Source organism: Colias eurytheme, chromosome 19 (genome assembly GCF_061535395.1).
Source record: "Colias eurytheme isolate Ceu_HAF_F1 chromosome 19, ilColEury1 Martin Lab GWU primary, whole genome shotgun sequence".
In the NCBI taxonomy this organism is placed as follows: Eukaryota; Metazoa; Arthropoda; class Insecta; order Lepidoptera; family Pieridae; genus Colias; species Colias eurytheme.
In genome coordinates, this window is record NC_142998.1 from 7,848,453 (window position 1) to 7,863,843 (window position 15,391).

Here is a 15,391-nt window from a genome sequence, read left to right on the forward strand (position 1 = left end):
ATAATAGTTACTATTTTAAAGTATTAGATCTCTCGAGTGGGTAGTACTCATAGAATAATAACTTAATTAGATATTCCTGTTAATCAACATAAGTAAGCACTTAATTCTGAAGAGCTTCTTCGATAAAATTCGGTATAAAATATCCCCATTGTATCGTTGGTATCATACAATCGAAAGGACTAAAAGATGAAAGGTATGTATCAATATAAACCACGGTTACGCAAGAAATTATTTTGTAAGTCTGAAATTTTATTTTAACATTTATAAACTCCAGAGTTGTCTAAATTTGTGAATTTATTAAATTTTTATAGACTCCACGTAACAACAAGAGGTGTAATCTGTGTTCATATTGAGTTTGAATTAATATCTACGATCAGCAAGAAAGAAAAGGCGGGGTGGGTAAATAATACTAATTCGACAACCTATTGTTGAGATCAGAAATAAAAACTATATTAACAGACTACAACTGAAGATAAATATATATTGAAGGGAAACTTGTTAAAGCGCGTTGAGAGTAAAATTTCAAAATATGATGGAGTAAGGCGAGGAATTTTTGAACCTTGCTAAAGAATCTTTCTCTTCTGATACGTGTGCTCGGCACACACGCTCTTTTTTATTTTCTTTAATAAATTTTGTTAAATTAGCCGTTGCAGGATTAGTAATGCTGGCAGTGGTTGCTGCGGCAGCGTGCGAGTGTCCACTGGACGGCACAGAGCTGTACCTTCGCCACGAAGACTGCGACAAGTTCTACCAGTGTACTCATGGTCAAAAGGTTGAAAGAAATTGCCCAGATTATCTCCGATTCAACGAAGAACTATCGCTGTGCGATTGGCCACGAAATGTGGATTGCGCTGGTAGAAGGATACCAGTTAGAACTACGCCCTCTGATTGATTGATACGACCCGGCTTTGCAACTACTTTTCTACAATTATTGATTATGTAATAATAAATTTTATAATGCATTCATAAGTGTGTTTTATTTTAACCACCAACATAGGGAATATTATGGCACTGTCAGTATGGATCTGGATAATGATTGATTAAAAGATTATTTTTAAAGACTAGTGAAATAACCCAGTTAACTAATTTTCAATAATAATGTGTTTGCAAGGTGTTTGCATATTTTACATAAGTCATATGTATCTCAAATTACTGATAGGTAGAAATTATTCAAATAATAAAAAAATACTGACGACAAAATTAATATAATACCTACTCGGACATATTAAGATAAAACAAATACAATATATTAGATTATGTTAATCACAAAGTTAAAACTATACATCTAGTGCCTCAAAAAAGTTTTAAACCTAAGGGCATTATGCTATGGCCCCTTATGGGCAATGCAATAAAATTCGTAAATATAACACGTTAATTAAAAAAAAGTATGTGAATGCTGAATGAAAGGCTGATGAATACGCATATGCCTTGTACTCATAAGCCACAATTAAATGCAGCTTATGAATTTGAATACAGTTAATTTTTCAATATGAATATAAACACTTTTGAAAGAGTAATCGTGATTCTTGTTGATTATTTTCGAATCAGCGAAGCAACGGTAAATCAGTGGTAATATAATAAAAGGTTGGAAAAAAAAATTCAAGAGATAATTTGCAGGAAAATTTTTGATACGGAATTAAAAATGAAAATCAAAATATATATTATATTAATTTATTTAAAAATATAAAGAGATAAACATACAAATATGCCTTTATTTTAATACATTTTTATGTTATTAAATACTAAAAATGAAAATTACCAATATAAAGCTTATAATTACTTATACATTAAAGAGCGTTGTTGGTATGAGCTAAAGTTTTTATAAACTATTAATTGCCAACAACTAAATTTGGATCTATATTTGTTTGAAATTTTTGTACAATAAGATTAATTTATAGAATTTATCAATGTAGGATTATTCTATCTCCACATTTCACGTTTTGCGGCCAGTCGCAGTATGTTTTGTGAGGATTGTATAAAAGTATTCCAGGACATTTCTGCGTGACTGGTACACCGTGATCGCATGTGTAGAATTGATTACAGATTTCGTGAGCAATCAAAACACCGGATGAATCTTTTTTCGCGCAGATAGAGGGGGCTTCAGCGGGATTACAATTGCAGCTTCCATTGTCATTATTGTCGTTTCCACCGTTGTCATTTCCACCGTTATTGCCATTGTCGTTGCAGTCTGGGATCACTCTGTCTCCACATTCTACGTTTTGGGGCCAGTCGCAATATTCTTTGTAAGGATTGTACAAAAGTGTTCCAGAGCAATTTTGTACAACGGGCACTCCATGGGCGCATTTGTAGAATTGATTACAGTTTTCATGAGCGACTAATACTCCATCTGATCTGTCGTTACCGCAGATAGAGGGAGCTTCACCTGGATTACAATTGCAGCTTCCATTACCATTATTGTCGTTTCCACCATTATCGTTACCTCCGTTATCGTTTCCACCGTTGTCATTACCATCATTGTTATCATTGTCGTTTCCGTCTGGGATCACTCTGTCTCCACATTTTACATTTCCAGGCCAGTCACAGTATTTTTTGTAAGGGTTGTACAATGTGTTTTCGGGACATTTCATGACAAAAGGCAGTCCAGTAAAGCATTTGTAGAACTTGTTACATTTCTCATGTGCAACCAATACTCCATCAGAACCGTCTTTAGCGCAGATTGAAGGGGCTTCCCCTGGATTGCAATTGCAGCTACCATTATCATTATTATCGTTACCTCCGTTATCGTTTCCTCCGTTGTCGTTTCCACCATCATTGTCATTGCCATCGCAGTCAGGGATGACCCTATCTCCACATTCTACGTTTTGTGGCCAGTCGCAATATTCTTTGTATGGATTGTACAAAAGTGTTCCAGGGCAATTTTGTACAACGGGCAGTCCATGGGAGCATTTGTAGAACCGGTTACAATTCTCATGTGCGATTAATACACCATCAGAACCGTTTTTACCGCAGATGGATGGAGCTTCTCCGGGATTACAATTACAGCTTCCATTACCATTATTGTCGTTTCCGCCATTATCGTTACCTGCGTTATCATTGCCTCCGTTATCGTTTCCACCGTTGTCATTACCATCATTGTTATCATTGTCGTTTCCGTCTGGGATAACTCTGTCCCCACATTCTACATTTTCAGGCCAGTCACAATATTCTTTGTAAGGATTGAACAATGTGGTTCCGGGACATTTCATTACAACAGGCACACCATGATTGCATTTGTAGAATTTATTACAATTTTCATGAGCCACTAATACTCCATCCGATCCGTCTTTACCACAGATAGAGGGGGCTTCACCTGGGTTGCAATTGCAGCTTCCGGGGTCATTATTATCGTTTCCGCCGTTGTCGTTTCCTCCGTTATCATTGCCTCCGTTGTCGTTTCCACCATTGTCATTTCCTCCGTCGTTATCATTGTCGTTTCCGTCTGGGATAACTCTGTCCCCACATTCTACATTTTCAGGCCAGTCACAATATTCTTTATAAGGATTGAACAATGTGGTTCCGGGACATTTCATTACAACAGGCACACCATGATTGCATTTGTAGAATTTATTACAATTTTCATGAGCCACTAATACTCCATCCGATCCGTCTTTACCACAGATAGAGGGGGCTTCACCTGGATTGCAATTGCAGCTTCCGGGGTCATTATTATCGTTTCCGCCGTTGTCGTTTCCTCCGTTATCATTGCCTCCGTTGTCGTTTCCACCATTGTCATTTCCTCCGTCGTTATCATTGTCGTTTCCGTCTGGGATAACTCTGTCCCCACATTCTACATTTTCAGGCCAGTCACAATATTCCTTGTAAGGATTATACAATGTGGTTCCGGGACATTTCATGACAACAGGCACACCATGATTGCATTTGTAGAATTTATTACAATTTTCATGAGCCACTAATACTCCATCCGATCCGTCTTTACCGCAGATAGAGGGGGCTTCACCTGGATTGCAATTGCAGCTTCCAGGGTCATTATTATCGTTTCCGCCGTTATCGTTTCCTCCGTTATCATTGCCTCCGTTGTCGTTTCCACCGTTGTCATTTCCTCCGTCGTTGTCATTTCCACCATCGTTGTCATTGCCGTTGCAGTCGGGGATCACTCTATCTCCACAATCTACATTTTCAGGCCAGTCACAATATTCTTTGTATGGATTGTACAAAAGTTTACCAGGGCAATTTTGCACAACGGGCACTCCATGCGCACACTTGTAGAACTGGTTACAATTCTCATGTGCAATCAATACACCATCAGAACCATCTTTAGCGCAGATAGAGGGGGCTTCACCTGGATTACAATTACAACTTCCATTACCATTATTGTCGTTTCCACCGTTATCGTTACCTCCATTATCGTTTCCACCATTGTCATTTCCACCATCGTTATCATTGTCGTTTCCATCTGGGATCACTCTATCTCCACAATCTACATTTTCAGGCCAGTCACAATATTCTTTGTATGGATTGTACAAAAGTTTTCCAGGGCAATTTTGCACAACGGGCACTCCATGCGCACACTTGTAAAACTGGTTACAATTCTCATGTGCAATCAATACACCATCAGAAACGTCCTTCGCACAGATAGAGGGGGCTTCACCTGGATTACAATTACAACTTCCATTACCATTATTGTCGTTTCCACCGTTATCGTTACCTCCATTATCGTTTCCACCATTGTCATTTCCACCATCGTTATCATTGTCGTTTCCGTCTGGGATCACTCTATCTCCACAATCTACATTTTCAGGCCAGTCACAATATTCTTTGTATGGATTGTACAAAAGTTTTCCAGGGCAATTTTGCACAACGGGCACTCCATGCGCACACTTGTAGAACTGGTTACAATTCTCATGTGCAATCAATACACCATCAGAACCGTCTTTACCGCAGATGGATGGAGCTTCACCTGGATTACAATTGCAGCTTCCATTACCATTATTGTCGTTTCCGCCATTATCGTTGCCTCCGTTATCGTTTCCACCGTTGTCATTGCCACCATCGTTGTCGTTGCCGTCGCAATCGGGGATCACTCTGTTCCCACATTCTACATTTTCAGGCCAGTCACAATATTCTTTGTAAGGATTGTACAAAAGCTTTCCAGGGCAATTTTGCACAACGGGCAGTCCATGGGAGCATTTGTAGAACTGGTTACAATTCTCATGTGCAATCAATACACCATCAGAACCATCTTTAGCGCAGATAGAGGGAGCTTCACCTGGATTACAATTGCAGCTTCCATTACCATTATTGTCGTTTCCACCGTTATCGTTTCCTCCGTTATCGTTTCCACCGTTGTCGTTTTCTCCATCGTTGTCATTGTCGTTTCCGTCTGGGATAACTCTGTCTCCACAATCTACATTTTCAGGCCAGTCACAATATTCTTTATAAGGATTGTACAAAAGCTTTCCAGGGCAATTTTGCACAACGGGCAGTCCATGGGAGCATTTGTAGAACTGGTTACAATTCTCATGTGCAATCAATACACCATCAGAACCATCTTTAGCGCAGATAGAGGGAGCTTCACCTGGATTACAATTGCAGCTTCCATTACCATTATTGTCGTTTCCACCGTTATCGTTTCCTCCGTTATCGTTTCCACCGTTGTCGTTTTCTCCATCGTTGTCATTGTCGTTTCCGTCTGGGATAACTCTGTCTCCACAATCTACATTTTCAGGCCAGTCACAATATTCTTTGTAAGGATTGTACAAAAGCTTTCCAGGGCAATTTTGCACAACGGGCAGTCCATGGGAGCATTTGTAGAACTGGTTACAATTCTCATGTGCAATCAATACACCATCAGAACCGTCTTTACCGCAGATGGATGGAGCTTCTCCGGGATTGCAATTACAGCTTCCATTACCATTATTGTCGTTTCCGCCATTATCGTTGCCTCCGTTATCGTTTCCACCGTTGTCATTGCCACCATCGTTGTCGTTGCCGTCACAATCGGGGATCACTCTGTTCCCACATTCTACATTTTCAGGCCAGTCACAATATTCTTTGTAAGGATTGTACAAAAGCTTTCCAGGGCAATTTTGCACAACGGGCAGTCCATGGGAGCATTTGTAGAACTGGTTACAATTCTCATGTGCAATCAATACACCATCCGATCCGTCTTTACCACAGATAGATGAAGCTTCACCGGGACTGCAGTTACAGCTTCCATTTCCATCATTGCCATTTCCTCCATTGTCGTTTCCACCGTTGTCATTTCCACCATCGTTTCTACTGTCTTCCGGTTCAGGAATATGTCTATCGCCACAATCAACATTACTCTGATAGTCGCACTCTTGTTTCTCTACACTGAAGTAGAGGTCGTGTGCACACTTATGTTCTACTAGTTCCCCATGGAAGCATTGGTAGAACATATTACAATTTGAATGGGGGTATAGCTGCTCAATTTTGTAGTCCGCGGGACAGCCATTCTCGTTAAGCTGTATATTTTTTCCGAAGACCGACGAAATCGCGCAAGCCACTATTATGGCTGCGACTGAAATAAAAAAATACTTCATCAGCAATTTGAATTATATTCTCAATTTATAGACAACCTAATCAAAATAAAAAAAATATTTATACATAATACACTTAATTTTTTTTAATACAAAACATATTTTACTTATGTAAATATTGGTATAAGTGAAATATTCAAAATGTATAATATGTTCAATCATTATAATATTCGTGATTTAATTCTTGCTCTATTAATGAACTTTTAATTTTAATTTTATTAATTAAATATAAATGTTATGTATTTATCAAATACACAATAACTTTGTATAAAGCTTATATCGATGAAAGCTTTAAATAAAATTTATCACTTCACCTTTAAAATAATTTTATTTGATATTATTTTTTTAAGATATTCTATTATAAGTTATTGTGAATCTAAATGGAAGTACTTTTTCCATTCCAAACAGAAACTTAATTTAATTGGCTATAATAAAATTAAACACACTTTTTATCGTACCTTTCATGTTAAATATCAAACAATTCAAGCACTTAAATATCACAATACACTCTCACTTGTTACTCAAAAACAAATTAATAATTAATTAAAACCTCTTCTTGTATTTATAGAACCAGATAATCGGAACATTTGAAGTGACATCAACTTTTATCGTTACTTTTGCAATCAGATTTAAAATCGCTGAATAAATATTGATAAAATTTTTAATCGTTTGATGATTGACAATAGATATAATTAATGCATATCGAAATGCATTTTTCAAAGTATTTAAAATAATTTTAAGACATATGAGTGCGATATATAATAGAAAATAGTATCATCATAATAAGCTTTTTTCATAGCTTCTTTCATTGTGCGTACTTGGAATAATTGAACTTTTAGTTAAGTTAGTTAGACTATAAAATATATATGTCACGGCTAAAGGTAGGTGAGAACATAAACTTAAGATTAGCCGGCTAAACTTAGGTTTATTTTCGACGAGGTGTTAATGTTAGTTTGTTCTATCTTTAGCCGGCTAAACTTAAGTGTAACCGCAGGCCCGTGGCTAAAAATGTCGGGGTGGGTAGATTTGGTTAGCGCCGGGCCGGTGGAGGGCTTGAGGGGCCCGCACAGTGCCAGAAAACACTCGCCCTGTTCCTTACATGTATTATAGTAACCAAATCTACCCACCCCGACTCAGGGCAGAAAGCTGGTGGCTAGGTTAGGTTAGGTTAGAACTCTTAAGACCCGCACGAGCCGAGCGAGCGCAGCGAGCGTGCTGCGGCAGCAGCCGGCGAAGTGCCAGAAAACACTCGCCCTGTTCCTTACATGTATTATAGTAACCAAATCTACCCACCCCGACATTTTTAGCCACGGGCCTGCGGTTACACTTAAGTTTAGCCGGCTAAAGATAGAACAAACTAACATTAACACCTCGTCGAAAATAAACCTAAGTTTAGCCGGCTAATCTTAAGTTTATGTTCTCACCTACCTTTAGCCGTAACATATACATAGTTAAATGAAAAAAAACAAATGAATGAAAAAAATTTAATATTTCTGGAATTGGTTACTGTATTCAATTATTTTATACACAATTTATAAATATGTATCAATATCTCAATATGTTTTAACTGCACCTTGAGTCCTTGAACTTGCCTTGAAAATTCTTATAATAATACATATTATAATATGTTAAGAAGGTTATTTATAAGTCCCTTGACAATTTTCTTGCCAAGGCTATGTTAGAAGATTGCTGGTATAAAGACCAGAGACCCTTCCTAATCGGTGTCAGCTTATATTTTTAGCTTGATATAGAAAACGTTTTCAATTAATGCTAGGCTGCTTTATTTAAATAGTTTTAAAACGGTTGTTTGATTTCGAATTCATTCGTTAGTATTTCTTTTGTTATTGTAAAATATAATGTAAGAATACATGTCAAATATAAGGGTGCCAGCCCTGTCACGGAAATTTCTTTGGAAAATGCGCTTTTTAAAGTGTTTTTCGGAGAACGAACGATGTTGCAACTATATCACTAGATAATAGGTTACAAACAAAAAAATACTTTTAAGATAATGATCAAATAGATTATCGATGTATTCGTAGGAATATGCATACGTTTGATTGATATGCACATTATTCATCAGATGTGATGTTGTGCATACAATTGCTTATCAGAGTGCAGTACACAGTTCAGGGTTGCGATGTAAGCATGGTAAGCATTGTGAGTAAATATATAAATATTATTGTTTTTCGGTTTCGGAATTTTTATTTATATTTCTAGTATAGAAGTATTGATCATGTTCAACATTTTAATATCCAAAACCCATTGAATTTGTAATTAAAACAATCCCACTAATAAGTAATATTGTAAAGGCTGTGCCGTGCAAATTCAAGTATTTCACTAGCTCATTTATTATTCTGATGAATAAATTTTATTCCTGTAAAGTTTCATCCAAATCCGTCCTGTAGATTTGAGGTAAAGTGAAACAGTAACAAACATCCATCCATACTTACAAATTTTTACTTATAATGTTTATACATATTATTAGTATGACATTGCATCCGATTGTAACAAGTAGGTATAGTAAACACTATGCAAGTTGTATAAATTATTGTAACTGTAAAAACTGTATATTTCACCGATAAAAATAATCATAAACAAACACAATCATGCGTGTATAGGTAAGCATGCTTCTGAGTTTTTCAAATTCAAATTCATTTATTAAATTTAAAATTATTATTTTATCGAAGTCAAAGCTTTTTCAATTAATTCAAAAACTTTTTATTATTATAAATTTAAATTTTAAATTATAAACTGTGTTGTATAATATATCCAGGACTGGATTTTTTTTTCAAATAAGGCATTATGGCCAATATGTTGATTGTTGATTCATAGATTTTTGTAAAAAGCAGTTGTTAAAAATTAAAAATATTCTGCGTATACCCAATAATACCTTTTACTTTCTTGCAACTACAATCTTATTGAATATGCTTTTTAGTTTTTAACCACTGTCTTCGTAAAATGTAAGTATTGTAAGTAGAGAGGGACGTATTGAACCAGAATTACAATTTACCGGTTGTAATCGTCAAGTGAGCCCAGGCGATTATTCCATAACTATTGTAAAATTTTTGGATATTTCTCGTTTAATTAAAAAAAATGGGCAAAGTACTTTCGATGTCAGTTCAAAGTTTTTTTTTATATCTGTAATAACGGAACAATCGCCTGTGCACAGTTAACGAGAGTTCACCCTGTATAGTTAATATGTATTACTTATATGCAAATTACATATCAGTTTGTAAGAATATTTATTTTATAAATAATTGTGGATATGGTCATGTCACGTTTTTAATGTTTATATATTGTGTTTATTACATATATAGTTTTCATTATTATTTTTTTAAATGAATGCGCGTATTTGTTGTAATATATTGTGTCTACAAAATATGTAATTATTGTTGTACATCTCTTTTGCGTGAAATAAATTATTATTTTTTTACTTCTTGTTTTTTTTGCTTCTGTTTCAGTACCCTATTATTTTTTAAGTAAGTACCTACATATATAATCGGGATATTTTTTTGAATTAGGTTGTTGAATTTGTACCATTATATGCATATAGAAATGCACAGATACCTTGAAATTTTTAATTTTACGCAGAGCAATCCTACATTAAACGTTCTATAACTAAAAAAGTATGGATATTAGGAAAAGAAGTTTCAAACAAAAATGCTTTATTTACTTACGGACAAATTGATGGAAATGGTTGGGAAAGGCTGGCTTTATTTCGTTGTTCTCAGTGCGTTCGAAAAAATTATATGCAATGTTCTAATACAGAACAATACTGAATACGAGTTTTCGTTTACACTCACGAAAGAATGCTCTTGCTCTATCTCTAGCTCTATGTTCGTTATGATGATTTCTCTGCAGGTATGATGGTTTCTCAGCTTACAGTAGGGTAAGGTTGCTCAAGTCGTACCCCCTAAGGAAATTATGCTATAATATTCACGACAATTGAAATAATACAAAATAATCCACATTTACTGAATCTTTATTTAGTTGTCTATTATTAAAAAATCACAGAAACTTACAATGTTAATATTAAAATATATATTTTAACGTTTTTCAAAAACATACCTTCGGTACGATTAAGGCGCCTAGTTGCCTAATTCGTACCACATACAGCCTAAGTCGTACTTAGAAAATACACTTTAGTGAAGATATAATAAACTATATAGAAAAATTCTTAATAATAAGAGATCAATTTTAAGTAAGTTAAAATTACAAATAATTCAGTCTGAGATTAACTTAAGCATATTATTTGGTAATTATTTTAGTGAATAACAAAATCTTAGACCTAAATATAAGTACGAGTAAAGAATTTTTAACAGGTACGACTTAAGCATACTTATCTTTGAGGTTGAAAAATAAAATTACTAACACAACCTAAAAATTTTCTCCTGTTTGAGTATGCCCAAACGATTGACAGATAAGCATTAAAAATCGTTGTAAACAAAGACAAAATATAAAGATAACATTCCTGCCGTAAAAAGCTTATGAATGAGTCGTTAATTTTACATGAAAAGTGATAAAAAACTTACTTTTTGAATTATTTTCGCTGCACGAAGCCGACCGCCTGACCACTTGTTTACGCTTGCTCGCGCGACTAAATAGTTCACGTTAACAACACTAGATGGCCCAATTCAATGGTATCAGACGAGATATTGGTGGGGTACGACTAACGCCGTGGTACGACTTGAGCAACCTTACCCTAATATGTAGGTATAATATGTGTATATCCTCTAAATTTGGAGCTAATCCCAACTCCCATTATAGTTATATCTCGATAGCCTACACTAATTACTATAAAAGTGGTAGTAATAATTAAGCAATATTATTTTACCTATATAGAACATAGAGATAGAATGTACTACGTACTAGAGAGGCGATCGCTACTACACTCTCTTTAACACGAGCTAGAGGTAAGAATCACAAGTCTCTTTAGTCTGTGTCGGACTGTGCCCCCCGCTTGCCGCGTCAACACGTGTTATTGCTCTGTTCAAAATGCCTTCGTGTTTGCTTAGATATTGTTTTAACAGTTCCCATAATACAAACAAAGCCCGAGGAGTGACTTTTCACCAGTAAGTTTCCTTATTATGAGTAAGTCATGCATTTTACTAATATTGTTATCATTTTGCGAAAAATCACCACGCGTTCTGCGTTTCGCGCCATTTTTCATAGACTAACAGCACAGACGTGACACTATCGATGAGTCTGTTAAAAAAATGTAACTGGATTTTTTTAACTATGTATATACAATATCTACTAGGAAAGATTACCGTGGTGTAGTACCTAAATATTTATACTTTTACCCGACTACGCAAAGTAAAACGGTAGGTTATATTAAGTAATATTTATTTATTTACCTATTTTTATTTATTAAAAAAAGCCTAATCAATAGTTGTTCCAATAGGATTTATAAATTATTATGCACAACAATTACAAATAAACACAAAACACACAGAAACTAATACAGTAAAAGTTCCTTAATCGCGCTTCCTTTATTCGTGTTTTTACTATTCGCGGATTAAAAAAATGCGACCCAATTTCTATATTCACGACTAAAAATTTTTTTTATTCGCGGATTTAATAAGTACATACATAATAATAAAATTATTCCAATAGGTATCTTACCCAATATCCTTGTCAAATGGACTAATAAGAAAGTAAAATAGATCTTATAACAAGTTTGCCTAAAGTACATAATATTATGTTCTTAAATGATATCGCCGAGGCCTTTGACACAAGCCGCCTTTGTCGCAAGCCACCTCTGCAGCGATTGATGTTTTTGAGAATGTAAATAAACAGAATGGAAGCAACCTTATAACTCAATAAATAAAGTATATTTTTAAATGTAGTTCCGTTTATAGTAAAGTTACAAAAATTGTGATCGAGTAAGGGGGCGTCCATAAATTACGTGAGGTGTTTTTTAAAATTTTCTGCACCTCCCTCCCCCCCTGGTGAGATGTCGTGAGAATTTATTCAACCCCTCCCCCATCCTCGAATCTCGCGTGAGATTTTTCAAAATGTGAGTTTCTTATACGTAAACGCCATCAACATTGAATCATCGTATCCATTTAAATTACATCATGAAGCAAAAACTGATAAAACTATTGATTACTACACAAAACGACAAAAGCTTAATAAATTGATATTATTTAAAGGAAATTAAAATACATAGTTTAATATAAAATCCTCGTTTTATTAATTCCCTAGTATCAGTACCACCAGATAGTACCGAGTAAACAGATTGCACAATGTGTCGCATCTGCACGCATTGCTTAATCTTTGAACTTGAAGCCACGCCTCGCTCGTTCCACACGTACCCCACCACATCGGCCGCGCGCAATGTTTTTGTTTGGAATAACCCCTCTAGTAATATATCTCGATGATATAGAATATAATTTTTTCACATGGCTTATTAAAAGATCAGTATCACAATGGGTATATATTATATAACTTTCATGTTATATTTGAGGAATTATTGGTGGTCTATAAATAAACAATAAACATAATGTGTAGGTAGGTATACATATAACGTTATTTATTATATTACAAAAACTCATATACTTAAGAATATGTACAAATATTGATTCTTTAATCTTATCTAAATACATTTTATAGGTATAGATGATAAAAACGTGTACGTATATATACATAGTATAATTTGCTACCGAAACGTTGTAGGTTTCTTACGTAGGTACCTACACGACAAAGTCGAAATCTATTTGATTTTATCAACATAAAAACGGAGAATACAAGGTAATTTAAATGTACAATCTTTTTAATTGTTTCTTATCTTTATCGGTTTGTTCTTTGTTATGATAATAATATGATATACTTTTAGGAACTTGGCTATTATTGGCAGGTACCTATTCTTTTGAAATCTGTAAGCAGTAATCGAATTCCTTCAGGACAAATTCTATAGATAGTAATTACTATATATTTTTTTTATTTAGTAGATGTTTTGTTTAAAATAAAACAAATCGCTATCACAGACCTCTATAAACCTTAAATATTGCTTAAATTATAAGATTCATTATTATCAATGAATTAGGTATAGGATAATATGGTTGTTGGGCAATTTTATATTGGTTCTTTTATTACTTTCACTTATCCATAAAGAACTGCCTTTTCGTGAGAGAATGTTAATAAATAAAACACATTTTCAAAGATTTATTGTGGTTTAATATTTTTTTTTATTAATAAATATCTAACATAGTATGTAGCATGGGGAAGCCTTTACAAAAACTAAAAGTCTGCACATTGAATAAATAAATTGCAGTAAATTTATGAAATATAGCACTTGAGTAGAGTCCTTGTGTTCTTACTAACATGATACTTGTTGTTGATGGCATTTGGTAAAATTTCAATTACATACTACATTTATACAGATAAAACGTCATTATTATATTTTATACATAAAAAAACATGTTGTGCAAATAAGGTGCAAATTATTACAAATATAAATTATTCTGATTAGAATAAACTTTCATCAACTAAATTTCAGTTTCAGTCTGAAATCGTTGTTTTTGTGAATTTTTTTCAAATGGCTATTTAGCTAACATTGCTGTTTATTATCTACTTTCACACGTTGCATACTCTCAATTTATACAATTATCGTTGAGACTTGAGTCTTAAATTATTAACTTTTTAATATTTTATCGTGAATGGAATTCTATGAAACTCAGCCAGTGGGTATTATTCTTTTCAAGTATCTAGATTAGTTATTTCTCGTAGCGTCCGCGTCGTAGCCAATCCGTCATAGTCGTCGTAGAAATTCTAAATTAATTTCCATCCCTTGTTGTTGTTTGTTTTGTTCTTCTGTTTCTTCTCTATCTGTAAGCAAATATGTCATTATAGTTTTATGTTATCAACACAGGTTATCACCTTGTATCTTAATACAAATCCGCATAATTTTGGAGCTCTATGATATATTGCCGCAAACGGTTTGTGAATTGTGATGAATAACGATGACGAGACGATAAAACAATGGAACCCATAAATTACGTAGATAAGTATGTTATTATAAGACATTCATAAATTGTTTTCTGTAAAATGTTGAATTCCTGATATAGGTATCACTTTAAATCACAACCCGATGGCCGATAGGTACCTAATATAATCAAATCACGCCTTTTTATTGTTATCTTGCATTGCATTTATCATAAAATCATGTTTAATTTCCTTATTTGATTCTTTAAATGTGGACGACAAATTACGTATGATTAATTTCCATAGAAATGGAAACATTTAATGCAACGTGACTAAACAAAAACATTAAAGAAATGCGAGTGTTATTAAAAGAAATTAAAGGGTTTTATCGTTGTTCATCTAAGCAGATATACAGATAGTAATAACCTAAACCACATACATTATAGGATTATTAAATATCTAATGATGCCCTCTCTATATCTTGTAGTTGTAACAATAATATTAATTAATGAAAAGCATGGAAAAAATGTTATTAGTGAAGTAAAGAACATAATATTATGTATAAAGAGATATTAGGATACCAAATCTAAATAATCAAATTGATATTTATTATTTTATGGCATTTAAATGCTTTATAACCTCTATTCTTTAAAAATTTATATAAATAATCAAAGTTTGATCAAAAAACAGCATTTAATGTATGGCGTAATTACAGATAAAATATTCGGAATTGATAGGATAGATATAATTTATTGCAAAAATGAATCAGTGTCACTCACCAATTATTGCTTATTTGTTGCACCATATTAAATGAGGGAAAGTCCTCAAAGTTTCCCACCTTCCGGACACATTTTCTCCTATAATAGAAAAAGAAAATATATATAGGTATAATAGGGCCGTTTTTAAAGGCGATGATTAAATGATTTGACTGGTTGATACACACA

At 34.0% G+C, this 15,391-nt stretch overlaps 3 protein-coding genes across 3 annotated transcripts in view; 1 reads left to right on the forward strand and 2 right to left on the reverse strand.

Annotated features, from left to right (window-relative positions):
- The window catches only part of LOC149900250 (leucine-rich repeat protein 1-like), a 100,427-nt gene that overhangs the window by 54,265 nt on the left and 30,771 nt on the right, over positions 1–15,391 (reverse strand). The window lies entirely within an intron of this gene.
- On the forward strand, positions 186–930 carry LOC149900258 (peritrophin-1-like). Its single transcript, XM_090113006.1, has 2 exons — positions 186–193; positions 645–930. The coding sequence occupies exons 1-2, from the start codon at positions 187–189 to the stop codon at positions 890–892; spliced, it is 255 nt and encodes an 84-aa protein (XP_089969132.1). The 5' UTR covers position 186; the 3' UTR covers positions 893–930.
- On the reverse strand, positions 1,905–6,524 carry LOC149900259 (uncharacterized). The gene has a single exon (XM_090113406.1). It carries the CDS (start codon positions 6,522–6,524, stop codon positions 1,905–1,907), a length of 4,620 nt encoding a protein of 1,539 aa, XP_089969532.1.

Excerpts from the sequence above, each read along its gene's own strand:
- LOC149900259 (XM_090113406.1), bottom strand. The coding sequence starts at position 6,524 with ATGAAGTATTTTTTTATTTCAGTCGCAGCCATAATAGTGGCTTGCGCG.